Source organism: Pseudocercospora fijiensis, assembly GCF_000340215.1.
Source record: "Pseudocercospora fijiensis CIRAD86 unplaced genomic scaffold MYCFIscaffold_1, whole genome shotgun sequence".
In the NCBI taxonomy this organism is placed as follows: Eukaryota; Fungi; Ascomycota; class Dothideomycetes; order Mycosphaerellales; family Mycosphaerellaceae; genus Pseudocercospora; species Pseudocercospora fijiensis.
This window is the reverse complement of record NW_006921532.1, coordinates 11,376,752-11,398,705: the sequence shown is the minus strand read 5'-3', so window position 1 is coordinate 11,398,705 and position 21,954 is coordinate 11,376,752. Positions and strand designations below refer to the sequence as shown.

General features: G+C 51.2%; 10 protein-coding genes across 10 annotated transcripts; 5 read left to right on the top strand and 5 right to left on the bottom strand.

The window, feature by feature from the left end:
- Positions 1-1,306: 1,306 nt before the first annotated feature.
- On the bottom strand, positions 1,307-2,431 carry MYCFIDRAFT_193553 (uncharacterized protein; the record flags this gene model as incomplete). Its single annotated transcript, XM_007924037.1, has 3 exons — positions 1,307-1,518; positions 1,592-2,091; positions 2,148-2,431. The coding sequence occupies 3 exons, from the start codon at positions 2,429-2,431 to the stop codon at positions 1,307-1,309; spliced, it is 996 nt and encodes a 331-aa protein (XP_007922228.1).
- A 939-nt stretch (positions 2,432-3,370) lies between these two features.
- Positions 3,371-4,381, bottom strand: MYCFIDRAFT_32551 (uncharacterized protein; the record flags this gene model as incomplete). Its single annotated transcript, XM_007921729.1, has 1 exon — positions 3,371-4,381. A coding segment is annotated over one exon (1,011 nt), but the record flags the coding sequence as incomplete, so codon positions are not given.
- A 1,103-nt stretch (positions 4,382-5,484) lies between these two features.
- Positions 5,485-6,111, top strand: MYCFIDRAFT_185898 (uncharacterized protein; the record flags this gene model as incomplete). Its single annotated transcript, XM_007924036.1, has 3 exons — positions 5,485-5,622; positions 5,704-5,889; positions 5,947-6,111. 3 exons carry the CDS (start codon positions 5,485-5,487, stop codon positions 6,109-6,111), a joined length of 489 nt encoding a protein of 162 aa, XP_007922227.1.
- A 116-nt stretch (positions 6,112-6,227) lies between these two features.
- Positions 6,228-7,232, bottom strand: MYCFIDRAFT_78516 (uncharacterized protein; the record flags this gene model as incomplete). The annotated part of the gene is made up of 2 exons (XM_007922323.1): positions 6,228-6,523; positions 6,584-7,232. The coding sequence occupies 2 exons, from the start codon at positions 7,230-7,232 to the stop codon at positions 6,228-6,230; spliced, it is 945 nt and encodes a 314-aa protein (XP_007920514.1).
- Positions 7,233-8,383: 1,151 nt separating this feature from the next.
- Positions 8,384-10,233, top strand: MYCFIDRAFT_107318 (uncharacterized protein; the record flags this gene model as incomplete). Its single annotated transcript, XM_007924035.1, has 2 exons — positions 8,384-9,212; positions 9,263-10,233. Coding segments are annotated over 2 exons (1,800 nt in total), but the record flags the coding sequence as incomplete, so codon positions are not given.
- A 1,258-nt stretch (positions 10,234-11,491) lies between these two features.
- On the bottom strand, positions 11,492-14,311 carry MYCFIDRAFT_150290 (glycoside hydrolase family 31 protein). Its single transcript, XM_007924034.1, has one exon. The coding sequence runs from the start codon at positions 14,052-14,054 to the stop codon at positions 11,526-11,528; it is 2,529 nt and encodes an 842-aa protein (XP_007922225.1). The 5' UTR covers positions 14,055-14,311; the 3' UTR covers positions 11,492-11,525.
- A 308-nt stretch (positions 14,312-14,619) lies between these two features.
- On the top strand, positions 14,620-16,349 carry MYCFIDRAFT_185895 (uncharacterized protein; the record flags this gene model as incomplete). The annotated part of the gene is made up of 5 exons (XM_007924033.1): positions 14,620-15,045; positions 15,097-15,213; positions 15,393-15,560; positions 15,612-15,740; positions 15,798-16,349. 5 exons carry the CDS (start codon positions 14,620-14,622, stop codon positions 16,347-16,349), a joined length of 1,392 nt encoding a protein of 463 aa, XP_007922224.1.
- Positions 16,350-17,278: 929 nt separating this feature from the next.
- On the top strand, positions 17,279-18,442 carry MYCFIDRAFT_78520 (uncharacterized protein; the record flags this gene model as incomplete). The annotated part of the gene is made up of 1 exon (XM_007922324.1): positions 17,279-18,442. The coding sequence occupies one exon, from the start codon at positions 17,279-17,281 to the stop codon at positions 18,440-18,442; it is 1,164 nt and encodes a 387-aa protein (XP_007920515.1).
- Positions 18,443-18,710: 268 nt separating this feature from the next.
- Positions 18,711-19,550, bottom strand: MYCFIDRAFT_118807 (uncharacterized protein; the record flags this gene model as incomplete). Its single annotated transcript, XM_007924032.1, has 1 exon — positions 18,711-19,550. A coding segment is annotated over one exon (840 nt), but the record flags the coding sequence as incomplete, so codon positions are not given.
- Positions 19,551-20,325: 775 nt separating this feature from the next.
- Positions 20,326-20,989, top strand: MYCFIDRAFT_193543 (uncharacterized protein; the record flags this gene model as incomplete). Its single annotated transcript, XM_007924031.1, has 3 exons — positions 20,326-20,328; positions 20,483-20,804; positions 20,865-20,989. 3 exons carry the CDS (start codon positions 20,326-20,328, stop codon positions 20,987-20,989), a joined length of 450 nt encoding a protein of 149 aa, XP_007922222.1.
- Positions 20,990-21,954: the final 965 nt, after the last annotated feature.

Genomic DNA, 21,954 nt, shown 5'->3' with positions numbered 1-21,954 from the left:
CTAACCTTCGATAGGTCGCCGCTAGTAAGCTATTCGCACTTCGCCTTTATCTAGCGCGCGCCTTCTTTACCGCTTTTATTAATAGTCTCTATTTAGCGCGTTTTAATAGTATAGTAGCTAGTCGAGTCGACGAACAATAAGGTAGTAACGCCTATACCGTTACCGTTAGACGTACCGTTAATTTGTAGGTTTAACTCTTTAGCGCACTTAATCTTTGCTAATATCTTCTTTTCTAGCTTCTCGAAGTGCTATAGTAGTAAAACGCGTCGAATTCGCGTTGTATTCGGAGGCTTAAAGGATAGATATAATACCGCGAACAAGGCCTTAATAGCTAGCTTCTCGAAAAACGTAAAGGGCTTATTCTCCTCGAAATAGACTATAGCGTATAATTCCTCGAGATAGTCGTATTAGTTATTAGTTAACGCGACCTACGGCAATTTAGTCTAATCTATCGTGCCTAGCTCTGTTTTCTGCGCCTTAAGACGCTTCTTATACCCTTCGATATACTCCTTATTTCGAGTTAAGTCCTTAATAGCGTTATATATATAGAATCGATACGTTACGCGTCGCTTCGCTCTATAGTCGTTATACTATTTAAAAAAGCGGTAAATAAGGTAGTTAGGCTTAGCTATTAAAACATATAATAAGAGGCGGCAGTAAGGTTATCTAAGCGATAAGATATACTATCTAAATAGCAATAATAGCGACAGTATAGTATATAGTAATAAGATACGCGGTAGAGGCTAAACAATAGGAAATAGACGCGATTTGGACGATATCTATACGCTATACTCTATACGACTTATAATAGGTGCGACCTATAGAAAACGCTATACTAATAACCTACAATAGGTCGCTCGCGGTAACACGCGTGCGATTTAATATAAGTCGCTCACATCGCCGAAGCCTGGTGCGCGGCCAGAAGTTCCAACGCTCATCTTCTGAGGACAGGATCTCTGCATCGAGCCACTACCTCGTGCAGTGGGTCAACAATACCTAGGGAGAACGAAAGCTCGGCATTTGATGAGGAGATGAAGACCCCACTCGTCTTCTATCTTACATCTATTATCGAGGCATCTGACTTCTTGCCGTCTTCTAGTAAGGCAGCAGCAAGATCGACTATTGCAGTGAACTCGGTGTAGAAAGCATCCTATACCATCTCACCCAAAGACAAGTCGACTTTGGAGAGTATTTCGGCGACCAAATGGTGAGCTTTCAGGATCATTGCACCCTTTCGCTCCTGCTCGTTCATAATGTGCTGACGTTGCGCAAGCAAGCTCGAGAACGCAAGCTCCCACGCCTACAGCTAAGGCGCGAAGATAAGATGCTTCTCGCCATTGGAAATCGCCATGTCGTAATACTGCTCGTCTAACTCGAGGTCCAAGAAGAATACCGTAAGCTGATTCAAAACTTTTTCCAGAGTTGAGCGGGCATCGTTAAGATCGACGAAACGCGTCGGCTTCTCGAGGGCCAGCTCCTGTGTGCGCGACAGCATGTTGGAGTCCTTCCCCATGAGTCCTGAAGAAAGCAGTGGCCATCAGCTGCCAGTCCAAAGCATCGAAAAGTCATGCCAGAATTTGTGTCCACCAACCTTTGCCTTGTGTCTGTAATCTCCTCATGAGCACAGTGAGTTGATCCAGTTCCACGGCGAACGCACCGGCGTCCCAACGCTTGTCCTCGGGATCAACGGCATACTGTTGCAGCAAGTTATACCCCTGCGATGCATGGATGATAGCTTGCTCGCAGTTTCCTTGCAGAGCCTCGAAGCAAGTGAAGAGGACGCATGTTGTAAGCATCAGGCGAAGATTGGGGTTCCCGCCGGCCTCGCGAGGCTTGATCAAGATCTGAATCGACTTGTTGCATTGCTCAAGAGCGAAACGGCCTCGCTTGTCTTGCGTTGTTTCTGCAGGGTTGACCACGCCTGCAAGCAGTTTTTCGTGCAAAGCTCCAATCGCAGCAACCGCATGTCGGACAGCTGGCTCGTGTCGCGCGGCGACGAGCACCATCTTCTGCCAGAAAGGAGAGTCGAAGTATCCTGCTAATTGTGGAGCACTATGCTTGATGAAGAATTGAAGAGCATGCTGTTCTTGTCTAGAGAAATTCGTAAGCAGCCTTTCCCTTGCAACTTCGCCACTTTATTGACATACCTGTCGGAGCTCCAGGGCATCGCGGGTTGCTCAGTATGTATACCCAGTGCCGTATCAATGATTGCATGGCGTTGTCTGCGTACGCGGCGGATGTTTGAGGGCCGATCTTCCTGCTTCTTTCGAGGCCGGCTAAGCACTGCAGTACATTTGTCGCAAAGCTCAAGATTGTTGCCTTCTGTTCCGGTCTGGCTGGCTCTCTGAATGCATTCATCGCAAGGCACTTTGACGCCACTTCTCCGGCCACGTAGTCCCTTGCTCGAAGAGCTGCTGGGTTGAGTTTTCATGTTGGTAAACGTATGAATCTGTAGCTGCTTGAGCGATAGCAGTGTTAGACTTTACACCCTTCGAAGACCTCTTCATTAAAGCTATATTTTATTACCTTTTCTTATAATGACCCCTGTTGCACAAGACGTGGGCTGAAGAGATCTTTTGCGTAGTCACCGCACAGCATATTTGCTGCGCAGATTCACTGCAATCGGAGAGTCGAAGTAAGCATCCCGAGACAGTAGAGGCGGCATCTGCACGTCCGAGCTTAGACTCAGCTGGTACCGCTATTTCCAGTGTTATCAACACTCTTCATTCGTACACAGTACTGTTTTAGGCGGTGTCCATGGCGAAGCATGTTGGGTGCAGATCTGTTCGAGATCTACAACAGCGAAGCGAGCAACGTGGCGAATCTATGTGAGGAAGTGGAAGTGGCAGGGCTTATAGGGCTGTTCACGTGCCACGAGAAGTACAAGCAAGGATTGGAATCCTTCCGCTCATACGCTGCCGCAGCAGTTCACATTGGTCTAGGTCCGTACTTGGTGTATTTCCCCCTCCACGTTGCGACAGTCAGAAGTAGCTTGTTCCTCCTCTGAATTTTCAAACTGTTCCAGGTAGATGGCTGTGGATGATTTTGGACATCGACTGAGCCTCATCATCCGCTACCGCCTCTTTGCAGATGCCCAGTACTTGGTTCATGCACGTCTCATCGCTGCTTCCGAACCAGGGCTGTGCCCAGTCGGAATACGCCTTTCGCTCCTGCACATGTACTGTATCTTGAGCAGCCGAACAGGCACACAACGAGGGGCCGGTGGGTGCCAAGACTGTCATCGAGTATGCAATATCCCTGAACTGCTGCCTTTTACCATTTCTGGAATGCCGATACGCATGTGTTGCATCGCTCGAGGAGCTTTGAGCTTTCATGCTTGATAGGAGTCGCCGTGACAGATCCGCACCTTTCACCGAGCCTGCAGAGAGGCCTCTAGCTGCTGGCAACGGTTCTCAGCGCGCTGGACACATTGCTGCATGAGATCCTTGGCAATAACGCCGCCACCGCTTCGCTCAATGCGCACTATTGATCTGCCGGACTCAGAGGCTGGCGAGAGCACGACTGTCACAGTCTCATCACAAAGGTCCTCCTCGAAGGCATCAGGATCGGCCAAGATCCAACTCTGGGCCGCGTGTCTCTGCTTGAGTGGCGAAGCAGTGGAGAAGGCGGCAAAGGTAGACGCAACACACAGACCTGAGAGTCTCAGACGAGAACTTTCCGATGCTGATGGCGAACAGAGTACCATCTCCCGGTCGGGGTCCCACCAGGCTCTGGGGAGGATGGTGTCTTGCAGCGCCGCCGTCACCGCGAGCCAGGCTGCGTCGAAGGCGTTCCCGTCGAGGGCTAAGCAAAGAATGTCCAGGTAAAGCGCCCAGTAAGCCTTGGTCACTATCTTTGGCTCCTCATCCGGCAGATGGTGCTCTGTTTGAGGCTCTGTGTGTTTGATGCTGAGGTCGGCGAGATCAATCGCATTCGAGCCATTGAGCAATGAGCTGACGCGGTGCGAAAGGGATTGCGCAAGTGATGTTGGCGGATTTCCAGGCAGGTGTGAAGGTGAGCATCCTGTGCTCAGTTCCACGTTGGGCACGATCAGGGCGAGATGTTCAACAATGGCGCTGCTGGTCGCGTGCTGATCGGGAGGGTGTGGGACATCGGAGGCCAGCAAAAGTTCGCTTCTGACTCCGCAAACCACCGCGGTATCTCCCAGTCTGACGACGGCGCTCCCGTTGCTGTGACTGAGGGAGCCTGTGTTGATGGTAGCAGTGCGAAACTCATGCGGTCTCCTCCCACTGGGCCGCACAGACTCCGGCCGTGTGAGGTGAGCGAGAAGAAACGGACCAGGCGTGAGCTTGGCGAAGGTGTCGCGCGGGAATGCCAGGCCCGGCGCAGCATCTGCCGTGGTGGCCATTTTGTTGGTTGTTGATCTTTCAAAGAAGAACGGCAACAAACAATTGGAAGTCGACCGCCGATCGGATGTCGGGAAGGATATCCGGTTACGCCTGCGTACATTTGATCCCTAACAAACTCTGGTGGCGACATCGTGATTTCTGAGGCTATTTCTTCATCCACCTACGCCCTTTGTTATAGAGTAGATATTCTAGTCCGAAAGAGGGTATTCTATTGCCTCTATTTCTTTACCAAAATCGTTATGTCTATATATCGCGTTGTCTCAAAAATCTAGCTCGAAGGACTTAGAGAAATTCAGCTTCACTTAGGATGACTAATACACTAACAAGGGGAGAGTGGATCCGATCGCTCGGACTAACTTGCGGACCGAGAGTGAAAGGTATCTCCGCAACCCTAGCATGCTTTCATTACTGAGGACTGGGGCTACTATCAATACAGCGTCTGAACACTTCGGAGTGAAAGCGGGTATTCACCAAATCCCTGAGGAGCAAGGATTACAGCGAATAGTCACTTGTTCGAGATTGAATCTGGCGTAGAGCTCGAGAACAAATCAGATTAGTGCCACACAACGTATGGATTTGCATATACGTACAGGTGCGGTTAGTAAATAAGCAATAGCAGTGCAGGGCTTCGAGGGAGGCTGAATTTGAAAGATGCGCCCGCAAAACAGAGCGCGCGCTGTGATTAGTTAACAATTCGAATCGCAATCACGTGTGCCGAGCCTAAGGCCATTCCTTTAACTTTGTTCTCGAGCTCTACGCCGTCGCTCCGCTCGAATAGGACAAGCACTGCAGGGCTTGAACGATACTTTATTATTCAGCGGTCCGGCCCTAGTGACTTTCACTCCGAAGTGTAGAGACGCTGTATACGAACGAAGATGGGAAGCGCACCATCCTCCCCGTCTCACGGAGGGCCCGTCGAACGCGTGCGGCAGTCTCCCAAACTTCTAAAGCAATCGAAGTTTGCCTTATAGACTTCAACTCCACCAGAAGTACCCTACTAGCGCTTCAGCTACGTTTCTCAAGGCATACAGTATAATACGTACAATGGCTCATCTTGCTTCTAGCCGCCCAGCTCCCGTTTTAGCAGTTTTCACTCACTCACTCACTGCTCAAGATGAAGTCCATCATCATCCTCGCCATCACCGCTCTCTTGAGTCTTGTCTCCGCCATGGAGGACATGAATGGCTTTAAGATGCTACGAATGGAGCGTAACGTAGAACCCGTATACAAGAAATTCAAAGTTCGTGGACTGGTATGCATGAAAAACTCGACACACCTACCACCCATTCGGATTGTGGCTAATACCTTTCCCAAATAGAACCATTATTATAAGTACCCAGGCGCACCCAAATTTCCGTCACCAGGCGCACCCAAATCTTCGTCACCAGGCGCACCCAAAGGATCGCCTGGCCCAACCAAGACTGGCCACGGTGGTTGCGACAATCATGATGTGGAAATACATACAGACTGTGGGGCTGGCTATATGGGAAATTGCCTCAACGGTAAACCCAATTGCCATGTAACGTTGACCATAGTCGCTTGCAAAACTGTCCACGAGGCTAACTTGCTGTAATAGCTGACCAACCCAGGTGCGGCGTGTGCTGCCCAAGGTGGCTTATACATGAACACGTATAAAGACAAAAACGGCAACGAATGCTGTCTGGCCGGATGCCATTACGGCGATCCAGGTTGCCCGGAAGCTGCAAATAAAGCATCGGACTCACATCATCCTTGCGGTTAAACGCGGTCGAAAATGAAGGCCGTCGCCGTCCGACTTTGTGGCAACTTGTTGTTTCGAAGATTTCATTGCGTTCTCCTTGGAGCTGGGGGATCGGGTATTTTACTCGTAGAGGACTGTCATTGCAGCTCTTGCCCCAGCCATCTGGCAGCTTCAGTCATCCTCGCCTTTCCTTCATGCGTCGCACTCCACAGACCCATTCCGGCGTACATCTGATGAATGACCCTGCCCGTGTCCGGTGCTGCCCATTCATCTTCCCATGAGGACTTGATACCGAATGCTGTCGTTCTGCTCTGCCTTGCAAAACTTTGCTTGAGCAGCTTGGCGAGCTCAGCTGTTTGGGCACCGATGGCATTGTCCAAACCCGCGGTAATGCGGAATGATGGCAGGCGTAGATTAAAGGCCTTGCTCGGGTCTGAAGGCGGAGAGGAGGATGTCAGCAGTTTCATAAAACCACAGTCTGCAATTCACATACATCGTTCCGAAGTCCGTCTCGTCGTGGATGGCGATTCTTCTCCTTCGCGGGACTTGGGCGCATCTTTGACGGGCGACGCATTGATAATAGACTCTGGTCCCACATATTGTTCGCGCCCAAATAGTGCCAGCTGATCCATGTCGTCCAGGATTTGCTGGTCTGTTTGCTTTGGGACATGAACGCCAGGGGACCGAAAGAACAATGTAGGCGACGCGAAGGGATCGAAATAGTGTTCAGGCTTCCTGAAAATAACATCTCTTTGAGCGCATAGTTCCTCCAAGTTGAGCTGTTCCACTTCAGATTTTGATCGTTTCGCCCCATCGGACAAGGGATCGATATCAAGCGCTGTCCAGTCTGCAATAGGATTTGACACGGCTGCGGCCACAATGCCAGGCTCACCAATACGGCATTCGGTGAGAGCCATGGCTGTGGCGAGCTGGCCGCCAAGAAGCTCACCGCAGATGGCCAGCCTGCCGGTGTGCTGCGATCGACCTGGTCGGACCAATGCTCGCCTGGGAAGCAGATTTGATACAATGAAGTCGAGGGCTGAAGTTACATCGTGGATCGCTGTTGGATACCGATGGGTTTTGTCGCATCGGTAATTCACTCTGACGACCGGACAACTCAAGCTTGAGCGTAGTATGGACATGTTTGACTCGTCATCTTCTTCCGCTGTGAGGAGCGGTCCTCGTGGCAAGTAGACGGCGACAACTGGTGAAGCAATGGCTCGCTGGGATTGATGTATGCTGAGTCGTTACTCGTTAGCAGGCGCCCGGCTGTAAAGCATCGTTGTTGATATACTTCAATGTGATATTGGCATTTCCTGAGCACGGCACGGACACGATTTCAGAGCTTTGCAGGCGTCTGACGGTGCCGAAGCAACGCCTTCGACTTGGACATGAGCCTATCGTCGCGGCCAGCTGTGAATATACTCGGCATCGCAGCATATGATATGTGAGATGTTCGAGAAGCAAAGTCATGAGTAAGATGGCGGAGGTGCGAAGAAAGGTGAAGCGCGTTGTTTCTTCTCGGAGCACGCTGTCGCCCTCCGTACTCTCGGGGCCTAAAATGATCGCCCATCAGATCTCATCAGATGTCAGATCTCGCATGATGACGATGGACGACACAGATGGCGTTGAGGTGCTGGTGCTGGTACGTGCAGAGACATTGCACATTCGCAGCCAAGCGAAGCGAAGCGAAGCGTGAGTACTCCATCCTTCTCCCACCATATCGAGCTCGCGTCCACCTCTTTTCTTAACGCGCTCCTTGTCGCGTATGTTCTCCATTGCTTGTTTACAAAGGCTCAGTGCAGCCTCCCATTCTCCATTCATCCACAGAAGCTTGATCGCAAGTAACCTCTCATATACGCTCCGTCTGCCGTCTACGATGGCGCCAGCCAAACGAAAACGCTCTGCGCACCCGTCCGAAGCACTTCCAAGTACACAAGGTGCTCCACCACCACCTCCTCCCAAGAGCCGAGCTCTACGCGCTTCGACACACGGCCATGCCAATGAGAAAATCGTGCCCGCGCTCGTTCATTCGGATGCCAATAACCGCCAAGAGAGCCCTTTAAGTGATGCGCCAGCTGTATTGCAACCGCCAGTGAAGAAGGCGCGAGGCAACAAGGCAAGAGCAGAGAAAGTGGAAGGGTTTCCCAAGCAACCCGAAAATACGGCAGAATCAACTAAGCCTGCTAAGAAAGGAAGGGAAAAGACGGCTACGGCTACGGCTGAGAATGATTCTGCATCGCTTGAAGACGCACCTGCCAAGAAGCAGAAGAAGGCGCCGAACGATGGGCCAGGAGATCCTGAGGCCGAAAGCGACGAGGACGCTGACGAAGAGGAAGTGAAGGAGGCCCTGGCTAGACCTCCGCCTGTGAATAGTGATTATCTTCCTCTCCCTTGGAAAGGCCGCCTTGGCTATGCTTGTCTGAACACTTATCTTCGAAACTCAACCCCTCCGGTCTTTCAGTCTCGCACATGTCGCATACAGTCGATCCTGGAGCATCGCCACCCTCTGCAAGACCCATCTCAGCCCGAGCATCCGACCAAAAATCGGCCAGATCGTAGCAAGCCTGCCGACGTCGCACTGGGTCAGAAATATGTCGAGGAGCTATGTCTTGCAAATGTCCGAGACATCGCGAAGATGATCCGTTGGAATCATCGCTATCACATCAAGTTCCTCCGCCTGTCCTCCGAAATGTTTCCATTTGCATCACATCCCGAATATGGGTATAGCCTCGCTCCATTTGCGAGCGAAGCTTTAGCAGAGGCTGGTAAAGTCATCGCACAGCACGGCCATCGTGTGACTACACATCCTGGCCAGTTCACTCAGCTTGGAAGCCCCAGACGATCCGTCATAGACAACGCCATCCGCGATCTTGCCTACCACGATGAGCTACTGACGCTGCTGAAACTACCGGAGCAGGACAACAAAGACGCCGTCATGATTCTCCATATGGGTGGAGTCTTTGAGGGCAAAGAGGAGACCCTCCAGAGATTCCGTGAGGAGTATGTCAAGTTGCCTCAGAGCATCAAGAACCGTCTCGTGCTTGAGAACGACGATGTCAGCTGGACGGTACATGATCTCCTGCCCGTCTGTGAAGAGCTCAACATTCCTCTGGTACTCGGTGAGCCACTCGCCAGTTTTGAATTCTGGGTATTGCGCTGACAAATCTAGACTATCACCATCACAACATCATGTTCGACGCAGACAAAATTCGAGAGGGCACCAAAGACATCATGGATCTATACCCTCGAATCAAAGCCACTTGGGATCGGAAAGGCATAAAGCAGAAGATGCATTATTCAGAGCCAACCCCAGCAGCAATCACTGGACGCCAACGTCGCAAGCACAGTCCTCGCGTAGCGACGTTACCACCGTGCGCCCAGGACATGGATTTGATGATTGAGGCCAAAGACAAAGAGCAGGCCGTACTCGAGCTGATGCGCATTTTCAAGCTCCCTGGATATGACACCTTCAACGATGTGCTACCCTACACCAGAAATGACGATAACAAAGTCGCGCTTGCCGCTATGAACAAAAAGAAGAAGTCCAACGACGAACCTGACCCAGTCTTGATACCTGAAGAAGATGTGGGCATGGGTGGTCCAGAAGGACGCGTATACTGGCCACCAACCATGGAAGAGTGGCTACGCCCCAAGAAGCGCGAAGTCAAGAAGAAAGATGGTGCTGAAAAGGCACCAACCAAAGCACAGAAAGCCAAACGAGAAGCCGCAGAGATATATGCGGCAAATGAGGCTGCGAAGAACGCTGGGAAAACAGAACCAGATGTCAAGGAGGAAGATCACGAGTCAGATCTGGAAGCCACGCCTGCAACCAAGAAGGCCAAAGCTGCCATGCGTGCCAAGGCGAAAGCTGATGCTGAGAAAGCTGCTATCAAAGCCGCGGCTGTGCAAGTTAAAGCAGCCAACAAGCCTGCTCCTAAGAAGAAGGGGAGGGCGAAGAAGGAGCCTCAAGCTGTGCCAACTCCCAGCGCGTCCGACGAGGAGTCTGTTGAGGAGCCACACTTGCATGATGACGAGGAGGACGATGTCCCTGCGCCCGTAGCCAAAAGACCGGAACTTTCACGTCAAGCCAGCAGGCGAACCGCTAAGAGCAGAGTGAGCTACAAGGAAGATGACGACGAGCAGATATAGCAATACGTCGACGACTGAGCACGGACCACTTCCTCATCGAACATAGGGTCGGTAAAGAGATCGTCGGCTAAGGATGTTGGCACCTAACATATCAGCGCCACATCTATTGACTTTACACAACTACATCAATCATCTTGAGAAGATGATGAAGAGAGCCTCAAATCCATCCATAGCCAACAACTTGCAAATTCAACCCCCATGCCCCTCACCACCACCACCACCACCACCACCACCACCACCATGCAAATGATGCCCAGCAATCTCCCCCTCCCTCACACTTTTATCCCCATTCCTATCCGCCCACTCCACAATCCCCTCCCAACTCCTACACCAATGTTTCACCCCCCACCCAATCACATCCCTCACCGGCCTCCCTTTCTCATCCCTCTTCATCTTCTCCAACGTCAAATCCCCCGAACACATGACCGCTTGCCGCAAATACTCAAAACAATGTCCCGCATGCCGCAACGCCTCGGAATCTAACCTCCTTTCCTCCTTCGTGGGTGAGGAGGCCAGGAGGTTGAAATCTTGCTTCAAAGCTAAGACGCAGTGGAGTTGGTGGAAGAGGGACACGCTGTAGGATTCGGCGCCGTGGTCGAGAGGGAAGCCCCCGGAGAGGGAGTATGAGGTGGGGTTGGGGACGCGGATGAAGCCGTGTTCTTCTATATTTTTTTTTTTTTTTAGGGAGTGATGGAATGAGGTTTGGGGGGTGTGTTACGTACGAGGAAAGAAGTTCGCGAACTCCGCTTCCCAAGACCCGTTGACGAATTTCGGGTCTTCGTGGAAGATTTTCGGGTTCTGGAAGGGGAAATCTGGGTAGAAATGTTTTGTTGGGGATGGACTTTTTCGGAGGAGGATGAGGGTGAGGAGGAGGAGGAGGGCTGTTGCTGCTATTGCGCCTGTGATGGCGGAGAGGAGGATGTGGTGGAGCCGGTAGCTTTTTCGGGACCAAGAGGGAGATGTGGAGATTCTTCTGTTGCCTAGGAGGGTGTGATGGTCTTCTGGGATGGGCTCTGGTGCCTCGTGTTTTTGGCTTGAAGGCATGCTCGGCGAAAGCGAAGCCAAGGTGGATGATGATGATGCATTGAAGCTCGAACCACACTGCAAGATTTCTTCACGGTACTGTTTCGTCGTCGGGGTTCAGTAGATGGGAACAAAGGATGCTCCGTGTCGTCGTAGGCTGTCATATTTGCACTTCGCCCTACCGTGTGAGTTGAACAAAGAAATGGTTCCCAACATGGGTGTCAATAGAACCCGGAGGCTTCCAGTCTACTCTGCAATGACTACGAGCCGGCAAGGATCTGAAATCTCCGTCGTCCCGAGTCATCCTGTCGCCTCGCTTCGACAATTTTGCCATCACGGCTAACAACGTTCCTCGAATCGCCGACCGGAAGGATGATTGTGACCCCGTGTCTCACCCAAGGCGGTGTGAACGCGGCAATGGCTCGGTCGAAGGCGACTCGGACCTCCTGCGCCGTGGCAGAATAGCTGATGCAGAATTTCGCAATCTTGGCTGGAGGAGGCGAGATTCCATCATCCTCCAACCAGTCATTCGCATACAGCATATCATCCGCAGCATCTTCCGGAGGTGGAAAGATCTCGATGCCTCGCCAGTCATCTGCGGGCAGATTTGCTTCGTTCAATTTGTCGCCCGGCGCAACGACTTGCTTGTTCTTTCCAACTGGGATGGCACCACCGATTCTTGCTAATATGGGAATGCTGCCCTTCCATGGTGACGAGATGGTATGCCATTGGCCAGCCGGTAGATACTGATACGGAGCGTTGAGGTTCAAGAAGCCAGGATCAGAAGCGCTACGCTTTGGAGTGTAGATTCTGCCCTCTGTTGCCCCAGACTCATAGACTCCACCTACAAGCAGTGTGTCACCAAGCCAGTACTGTTGCTCGCCATCCTTCAAGACTCTGTGATTCCACACTTCCGGGTCACTTTCGTAGCCCCAGCCTACCCATCTCTGTGGTGGTACAGCAGTCAAATGGCTCTTCAGCATCAGACCATACCGGTAGGGAATGAGTTCGTAGAGCCGCAGGATCGCCTTGCGGACCTCAGGGATGATTTCAGGATACATCCAGGGCTCAATGACATCTCCCAAAAGATTATCGTCCCCGGTCTTGAAGCAGTTGATCGCGAAACGCGGGCTGTGGATCCCAAGCTGGACCCAACGTAATAGGAGCTCGGGTGTAGGCTGTGGCCCTTCAAAGCCTCCAATGTCGTGACCATAGCATTGCATCAAGCACATGCCGGCATTGAGAGACAGAGCGTTGCCGCCACGCATTCCGTCCCAAGACGTGATGTTATCTCCAGACCAAGCTGAGCATGCATATTTAAATGTCCCAGCAGTGCCGCTTCGTGAAAGTACGAATGGGCGCTCGTTGGGACAGATCTCTAGCAAGGCATCGTGGGAAGCTTTCCCGTGGAGCTCTGTGTGCATGGCACGGCCCCATAGACCAACATCCCTCCGATCCTGTTTGATGTCTTTGACAGATTCCTGGTCAAGTGCCATTTGCCAGTCATCATCCGGTACCAGGTATTCGTTGTTGTCGTTCCACATGCAGTCCATACCAACCTTGCGTAATTCCTTCACACCGTTATACCAGAAGTCATATCCAGCTTTGGACGAGAAGTCAATGTGCCCGCCTTCACCAGATTCACCTCCACCAGCACTCCATAATCGAGCAATCCCGCTACCTCCGCTGTTGAGGTCCTTGAAGAGTGCATTTGCCTTCACCAGCTTCTCGTACTCTGGGTGACTCGCCAAGATGTAAGGCTTGATATTTGCGATCAGCCTGATGCCTTTGGCATGAAAAGCATCACAGAAAGCTTTTGGGTCCGGAAATCTGTGTTTGTTCCAGGTGAAGACATTTCTCGTCTTGGGCTCCGTCTCTGCAACGGTGTAACCAGAGCTCATCTGAAACCCGGAACAAGGAATATCGTACTTCTCCACTTTGCTAGCCCAGTCCATCAGCGCGTCACTGGCTCTAGGCTCGTCCAGCATCGAATACTTCATGCCCCCGCCCAGATAGCCAAAAGCCCATCTGGGCACTAGAAGTGGAAAGCCAACAAGCTCGGCGTAAAGAGTGACCACTTCCTGCAATGTCTTCCCGATCAAGATGTATTGCTCTAGACCTCCATGGTCCTGCCTATACACTTTGAAGAAGCCCCACATACCATCCATCTCGGACCCAACAGAGTAGTAGCCTCGTGCGTGGCTCGTGGAGAAAGTTGCGACCACACCTTCCGGAGTAGCCCTCACCAAAAGCGGGATGTGTTTGTACATGGGATCTGTCCTGTGAACATCGTATCCAAAGCAATCTGTTGCCGACAGCGTAAAATGGCGTCCCGAAAGGTCCATTGGAGCGGCTTTCTCTCCAAGTCCAACATGGAGACTGCCCCGAAAATACCGAGTGTAGTGAGCAATCCCTGTTCCGTCTATCACATACGATCGAAATGGTAGATCTGTATGCAAAGGTTTCTGTCCAGCGAATCCAACCGTGACGATTGGTACGCCATCCCACTCAACTTTCGCCTCTATGTCGCCAGCAGAATAGGTCCTTGAGCTGCCTCCCGTAGCCTTGGTTGAGAAATGTGCATCTTGAACTGTTGGTTTCCTGGCGCTGGGAAAGGGAGGCAGAGGATGGGTCTTTGATGTGAATGTCGTTCGGAACAGACCTGGTTTGATTGCCTCAAACGTGAAATCTATCGGTTCAGCACGTTCATTGCTTCGCAGATGTAGCAATTTTGATCCTTCTGATCCTATCGAAGAGTAGGACTTTGGTACGTACTCGTGTTGCGGCATGGTGTTGGTGGTACAGCAATGATACAGCCTAGTGGAGTAGGTGAAATCGCTATATCAGAGCTGTAATCCACTCTTAGTTGGAACCAGACCGCATTATGCAAGAAGTCGGAGCAGCTCTCACCGAGCCGACCAAATGCCTTTCTTTGCCGGTAGGAATACGGATATGTTTCCTATGCCAAGTGAGAGGCGGAAAATATAAGAGGCGACTGAGACCACCCACAGTTGCCGACGATAGTTGCAATATAATGCCACTTCGGGCTGCTTCATCCGAAGGTCAAGCAGAATGCTAGCCTCAACAGCTCTGGTTTCGTTGGTGGTGAGAGCTGCTGTGAGACGGTCGGCTTCCCGTTTGTGGATGTCCGCAGATCCGCTTCCTTCAGGTGGGGAACATGGATCGACAGTCGAAGCCCACGGGGCACCACGCCGTAGTGGAGCGCATAAACGTCGGATGAACTTAGACGCGACAATGATATATTCTCAATAGCCGGATCGTGGTTCTGTTGAGTTATCGCGTGCTCCGCGGCGGATCCAGTTAGAATAGGCTTTCCATTCTTTTGAATCCATCATGGCACAGCCCAGGAACGAGGACATTGTGCAACTGGAGCTTGGGAATCAGAAGGCGAATGATGTTCACGCTGAGACCATTGAAGCGATCGATGCGACAGAAGGTGGACGGGACAAGGCCGCTGAATTGCTGAAGAAAGCCGGGCATTCGGTAGTGGTCACGCCAGAAGAGAACAAACGAATCCTGAGCCTGATCGATTGGCATATCTTGCCCATTATTCTCTTCATATACTGTCTGCAATCTCTGGACAAGACTGCGCTGAGTTATGCATCCGTCTTCGGCATCATCGAGGACCTGAATCTGGTCGGTCAAGAGTACAGCTGGTCGGGAGCAATTGTATATGTCGCCCAGCTGGTATGGCAGCCGATCGTTGCGTATTTCTTGGTCAAGCTGCCGCTCGGCAAGTTCTGCGCAACGATGGTTTTCGTGAGTACCATGTCCGCAGCCGTAGCTGGGCAGATGCTGATGTGAAAACAGTGCTGGGGAGCCACGCTATGCGGAATGGTGGCATCAAAGAATTTCGGCGGGCTCATGGCTTCACGTTTCGTGTTAGGCAGCTTCGAGGCCTCGGTCGCCCCGACATTCATTGCTCTCGTGCAGATATGGTATCGAAGATCGGAGCAGACAAATCGCAACGCCGCGTAGTACAGTATGCTCGGAATCGTAAACATATTCGGATCGCTTCTCAGCTACGGCCTGGCGCATATCCGGTCGCAGACTCTGCGGCTATTCTAGGTAAGGACATACCAAACTTGCTCATTGAAGTTGCTAAGCCTCGACAGACAATCTTCCTCTTCTACGGCTTGTTGACAGTAGCTTTCTCGTTCGTTGTCTTTATATGGCTCCCAGACTCTCTAATGCAAGCTCGTTTCCTGAAGGGTGACGACAAGTTAATGGCAATCGAGCGACTCCGCATAAATCAGATAGGGATTTCGTCAGGCGTCTGGAGGTGGGAGCATATAACAGAAGTTTTCTTAGATCTCAAGACCTAGATCTGGTTCTGCATGTTAACGGCTGTTAGTATACCCTCGGGTAGAATCTCGACGTTTGGTCCGCTCATCGTTAAGTCGTTCGGCTTCGACAGCTTTACGACCATTCTGTTCAATATGCCTTTCGGCGCTGTTCAGTCGGTGGCGACGCTAAGTGGCGCTTAGGCAGCGACACACTAGAAGATGAAGTCGCCCGTTCTAGCAGCACTCTGCATACCGCCAATCATCGGGATCTCGCTGCTGCTTAAGATAGAGCACACCGAGGGCAACAAGGGCGTGCTCTTGTTCGCGTACTACATGACATCGGTGTATCCCGCAATCAGCCCGATGATCTATTCGTGGTCCGGGCAGAACACAGCGGGCGACACCAAGCGCAAGATGACGACTGCCATTCTGTTCATCGGAGCTTCTGCCGGGAACATTCTGGGCCCCAACTTGTATCGCGCGGATGAAAAACCTCGCTACACGCGTGGCCTGGCCGCGAATCTGGCTCTCTTCATCGCCATCATCGTGTTTGTGGGCGTTGGTGCTTTCTACATTACCATTCTGAACAAGAAGCATGCGGCGGCCCGGCAGAGAATGGGCAAATCTGCGGAGGTTGTTGACTTGTCCATGCAGAGCGCATCGACTCTCACGCACAGCCAGAAGATTGTCAACGACACCGACGGCGCCGGAGTGGGCGACAGGGCCTTCGATGATCTGACCGATTTGAAGAATGAAGACTTCATTTATGTGCATTAGCAAGGAGATTAGCGACAGTAGTATAGTGCCAGAATCTTTACTATAGAACCCTTCCAACTTGTCAGTTAGCGACTTCCGACACTCTTCCTTTCGAGAAGCGCATCTTAGTCCTATATGCTAGAACTCCCTCTAAATTATATATAATATATATGCAAACACTCGCCTTATAATTTTGTCTATATCGCTCGTAGTCTCGTAGGTATAATAGTAGACGATATTTATGGAGAGTAGGCGTCGAGCACTAAAGATTGCGCCCGAGAGTCCGCGACGATATAGAATCTATCGCGATACTGTAGCGCAACGAATACTAGAGATATATACTTAAGACTTCAGTATCTACTATTAGATACGCTACAGTCTAGCATTATCGATGTTTTCACCTATATAGCTTAGTAAATATTACTAGGAATCGAGTTGCGCTTATCGAGAACAGCCTTCGAGAGGCTGACGGAAGTCGTAGACTGACAAGTTGGAAGGGTTCTATAGTATGCTGCATTGATGTGAGAGAGTTGTTGACATGCCGTGACTCGAGAAGGCAAGCGCATCAGTTTGAGTTCAGCTCAGCAGATGCTTGGCGACGTACAGACTACATTCCTCGCCAGCTTCTGCTTTCTTTCATTATTCACTACAAATACCGCCATCTGTATCGTCATCAATTGGCATGTCTCTCGTCAAAGGCCCCCAGAAGTTAATACATATTCTTTCAAACGGCTGAACCAGCTCCAGCTGCCTTCCGGATCGCCCATGAACAGTTGGGGCATGAAGAAGTCCTTCACGGCCAGTCCGAGATGCATGAATGCGAGTGAGACACTGTCCACACCTCTCATCCTCCTTGCTCCAAGCATTGACAGCATGATCATGGATTGCCCCTTCTCTGATCATAATATATCACCATTTCCCTTACCCTTCTTTCCTCAACTTCAAGCACGATGCATCTCACTTCCGTTTTCCCATATCTTTGCCTGGCCATCTGCGCTCAAGCCTCTCGATTAGTCACACGACAGTCTTCAGACTCAACTTTGCCAATACATCTCTACATTCAACAAGTCCAAACAGTCATCTATGCAATCGATCACATCAAACTGAACGAATCGGAAACAGCCTGCAACGACGACACAACAGAAGCTCGGCTCAATGCCACAGGCCTTGACGGCCCGCTAGGACATCTGCTTCTTTGCGAGGACTCCATCGGAATTGTAATCTTCCCGAACATCACGCAAGCTGAGCGAGACATCAAGACTGCTCTCTCAGCTCTACAAGCCGCCCAAAATGGCACCAACACCAGCACGAACTGTAACAACTTGCGTCTAGATGCCCTGGCACAAGCCGGAATTGATCCTGAAGCTATCAATCTTTTGCTATGCGATGCATCCAAGGCGCCAATCCCAACCCCCTCTCCCACCCCACTTTGGACCAATACGACCAACCCTTATGAAAATACAATCTCCTCACCAACCGGCACCGGTATAAGAGCCAACTCCTCAAGACTCGCCCTCGCACCCCTTCCCAGCGCATCCTCATCCTCCTTCATCACAACCATGGCGAACGGAGCAGCCCTCACCCTATCCATCAACATCCCTCTCAACTCCCCCTTCTCAACAATCCTCACCCCAAACCTCTCAGCAACTCCTACGAAAAACTCCCAGAAAATCTCATCGCCCATCCCCCTCAACGCCACAATCACAGTAACATCATCAACAACAACAACAACCACCACCCTCCCACCAGGCCCACCTCTCACTCGAACCTCCACGTCTTCCCGAAACCCTCGAACCCTTACAATCTGGCAAATCGTCTACGTCACACCAAGAAAACCACCTTCGACTTCCCCTTCGACGCTCCGTATCCCTCTTACAGCAACCTTCTCGACTCAACTCGTACCTGTTGTTGTCACGGTGACGTCTACGACTTCGATTTTTACTACTACAGCTGGGATTTTTTCGCAGCAGCAGCAACCCCCACTGCCACCGGTGACGTTGACACAATCGCAATCGGTGAGGGATCCTAGGACGGTGACGGTTTGGGAGGTTGTTTATGTGACGGCGATTTCGAGGAGTAATAAGAGTGTAGTGGGTGGCGTGAATAGTTTGTGAGGAGGGAAGAGGGAAATGGTGCTGTGGAATACAGAGTAGGAGAGAGAGAGAGTAGGATAGATGTTTGGCCTGACATGTGAGGAATGGATAGTACTATATGATCCAGCCTTGGATTTTGTAACACTATACAAAACACTGTCGACGCTGGAGCGTCGTCTTCGTTTCTGTCGTTCGGATGTCAATAACAGCATCTAATCACACTGTACGCAGCCGCAAAGATGAGGCTGGAGGGGGGCTTCCTGTTTCGCCGCTACGTGACCATAGCCTCAACACTCCCAATCGGCCTCGCCGCAAACAGCACACAACCCTCCGCCACCCCCTTCCTCGCCGCCTCAGAACTAACCTTCTCCCCACCAAGATACCCCAACCAAATCAACTTCGAAACCCTCTCATCCTCCACCCTCCCCAAATGCCGCATCAACCTTTCCTCCCCAGCAGTGCTCGCAGGTTTCTCCTGAAACCAAACATCCAACTCTCCATTCACATCTCTCGATAATATGAGATTCGAACCTTTGGGAGCCTTGCCACCCGCGAAAATCCGTTGAAAGTCGCCGACACTTTTGCCGAAATCTTCGGCTTCGAATTCCGTCTCTGCGCCCTGGGCGAGTTGTTTGAATTCTCGGGTTCGGTTTGTTATGCCTGTGATCCAGCCGTCACGGAGGTGGCCGAAATCTGTGTTTCGGGTGGGAGAGATGCGCCAGGCGGTTTTGAGGCCGGGGGTTTTGAGGAGTTCGGTCCAGAGTTCGCGGCTGGATGCTGGGTCGGTGAGGCGTTTGCGGAGTTCGTCTTTCTCTGAGGGGATGAGGGTTGAGGCGCTTTCGTTGATGTTGCGGATCAGCTTCTCTTGGAGTGTTGTGATGTCGTTTGTGCGGATGTACATTCCGACGACGTAGACTTGGATGCTGAGGAAGGAGACGGTCCTGATCCCGAGTCCGACCAATGTGTATTGTTCCTGGTTTTCGACGTTACCCGCGTTGGCGCCGGTATTTGGTCCAGAAGCATCTGTGGATTCTGGAGAAGGAGGGAGATATATTGTTCGAGGAAAATGCGGTACGCTGCTTGTTCCGGTCTCGACCAGTTCTATTTCTTGGCCCTGCCCTTTGGCCACTATTCGCTTGCCGTCTCCAGCTCCAATGATCTCAACTTGTTTGCCCTGGAACCGTTTATTCGACTCATCGCCTGCATCCAGCTGCTGTCCTCTCCGCTTCTTCTCCGACTCATTCATCTGGTCCAGATCTAGATTGTAAAGTGTGAACGCTAGACCCATCAAGGTCATAAGCAAGCCCATTCCCGCGAAACGCATTCGCCTTAGATGGTACTGTTTCCTTTCCTCCTCTAGCACACGTGCATCACGAGCACTCATGGGAGGACGAAGGCCTGCATCAAGCACCGGAGCAGATGAAGATTCGTGCGCCTCGCCTACGAATGAAGGCGCCCGTGCTGGTTCAGCAGCGGAGTTCCTCTTGCCTGGATTGCTGTACCGCGATGACATGTGGCGTATTTGTGTGCATCGCGCGGGTTTCTGGAGGCATTGCAGACGAGGTGATAGCAGGCGCATTGCTGCGCGCGTCGACGAGGAGGCCATGACTGTTACAAAGTGAAGTGAGAATTGTTGCTACATCGACATCGACATCGACATCGTCATCTCCATCTCCATCTCCATCTCCAATTCTCGAGGCTCCAAGGAGGTCCAAGCTCAGATCTCGGATCGGTCCCGCAACGCCGCCAAGCCCGACCATGAACCGCGCACCAAATTGGCACAGTTTGATGGTTCAGCAGCTCGGACAGGCTTCCTTCCTTCCTTTCCCACGCCTTTCACCATCACCAAACGCTCTTTGAGGAAATTCGACATACTCGAAAAAAGCGACAGCGCCACATTCAAGATGGTAAGTACTCCATCGCAGCATCCGTTGCCATTCTGCGCGCTTTGCACCTGCCATTCGAGCGTTCAAATGGATACCACCAAAATCTCCCATTGAGCACACGACACTCGCTCGTACCTGCGCAGGATCGCACATCTACTAACACAATGCCATTCAGTCGGACGGAGAAGAGCAACCGCAAGAGGTCGCCGCGGCCGAGGAGGTCGAGGTGGCAGCCGACACCAGCAAGAGCGGTTCCATGTCCGTTCTCGATGCCCTGAAGGGAGTGCTCAAGATCGCCCTGATCCACGACGGTCTCGCCCGCGGACTGCGCGAAGCCTCCAAAGCTCTCGACCGTCGCCAGGCACACATGTGCGTCCTCAACGAGTCCTGCGAGGAGGAGGCCTACAAGAAGCTTGTCGTGGCCCTGTGCGGCGAGCACAAGATCCCCCTCATCAAGGTTCCGGATGGAAAGCAGCTTGGAGAGTGGGCTGGACTTTGTATGTTGATGTCGTCGAATCAAATGCGGTGGAGGCTGGAGTGCTGACTTGAGAAAACAGGCCAAATCGACCGTGAGGGTAACGCTCGCAAGGTCGTCAACTGCTCGTGCGTCGTTGTCAAGGACTGGGGTGAGGAGTCACAGGAGCGTAGCATCCTTCTCAACTACTTCCAGACCGAGCAATAGACGAAGTCGCCAACACTACGAACTCGTACGTGAAAACTGGACAATTCCACCGACACAGCAGATTCGCGGTGGGATCACATCACGCATACGAGAGAAAAAAAACTCAGCGACAGGAACGAACAATGAATGGCATTTAGCAGCGAACTCTTTTGCTTTGGGGAGAACGCATGGCGAAAATGACATGGTCTGAAAAAGAAAAGCACGGTTTTTGAGGCCCGTCGCTGTCCAGACAATCAAGGGGTGCTGCACTTTTTTTTTGCATTTGGTGTACAGTCATGTTAGCCCGCGCTGGCAAATGCTCTGTGACCGGAATACATAGATTCGGGAAAACGCCATTCTGCACCTTACATTCCGTAACACTCTCTCCTATTTCCTTCCACTCGCATCCATCATGCATCCAACCAAGCTTTCGAGCATCTAAGAAATGCCATGCAATGCATCATATATAATTCGACTCGATCCTCAACTTGCAGTAGTAACCGGAATAAATAAATAAATTTAAAAAAAAAACAACAATCATCTTCTTTTCTTTTCTTTCTGCCACCTCACCTTGGGAAAAAAATTCATGAAATTTATTATCATTCAATTCAATTCAATTCATTCCTCCAACAAAAAAATTTCCGTTTCCATATATATTCTCACAAAAACAAAATTGAAAAAAATTCATGGAATGAAAACCCCCCCGAAAATCAAACTTGAAGGCAAAGCAAGCAAGCTTGGGGCACAAAAAAAAAAGAAGAAAAAGAAACTTCTCAAGAGACAGGAAGAAAGAGTCGTCCACAGTAGTACATCCATGATATCAATCCGTCCGTCCATCCATCCATCCACCACCCACGAGAGAGAGAGAGAGAGAGAGAGAGAGAGAGAGAGAGAGAGAGAGAGAGAGAGAGAGAGTCATACATTATGATTTCCCACAAAAAAAAACCATAATAACAGTAAAGTTGTTCATTGCACAGGTGAACAGT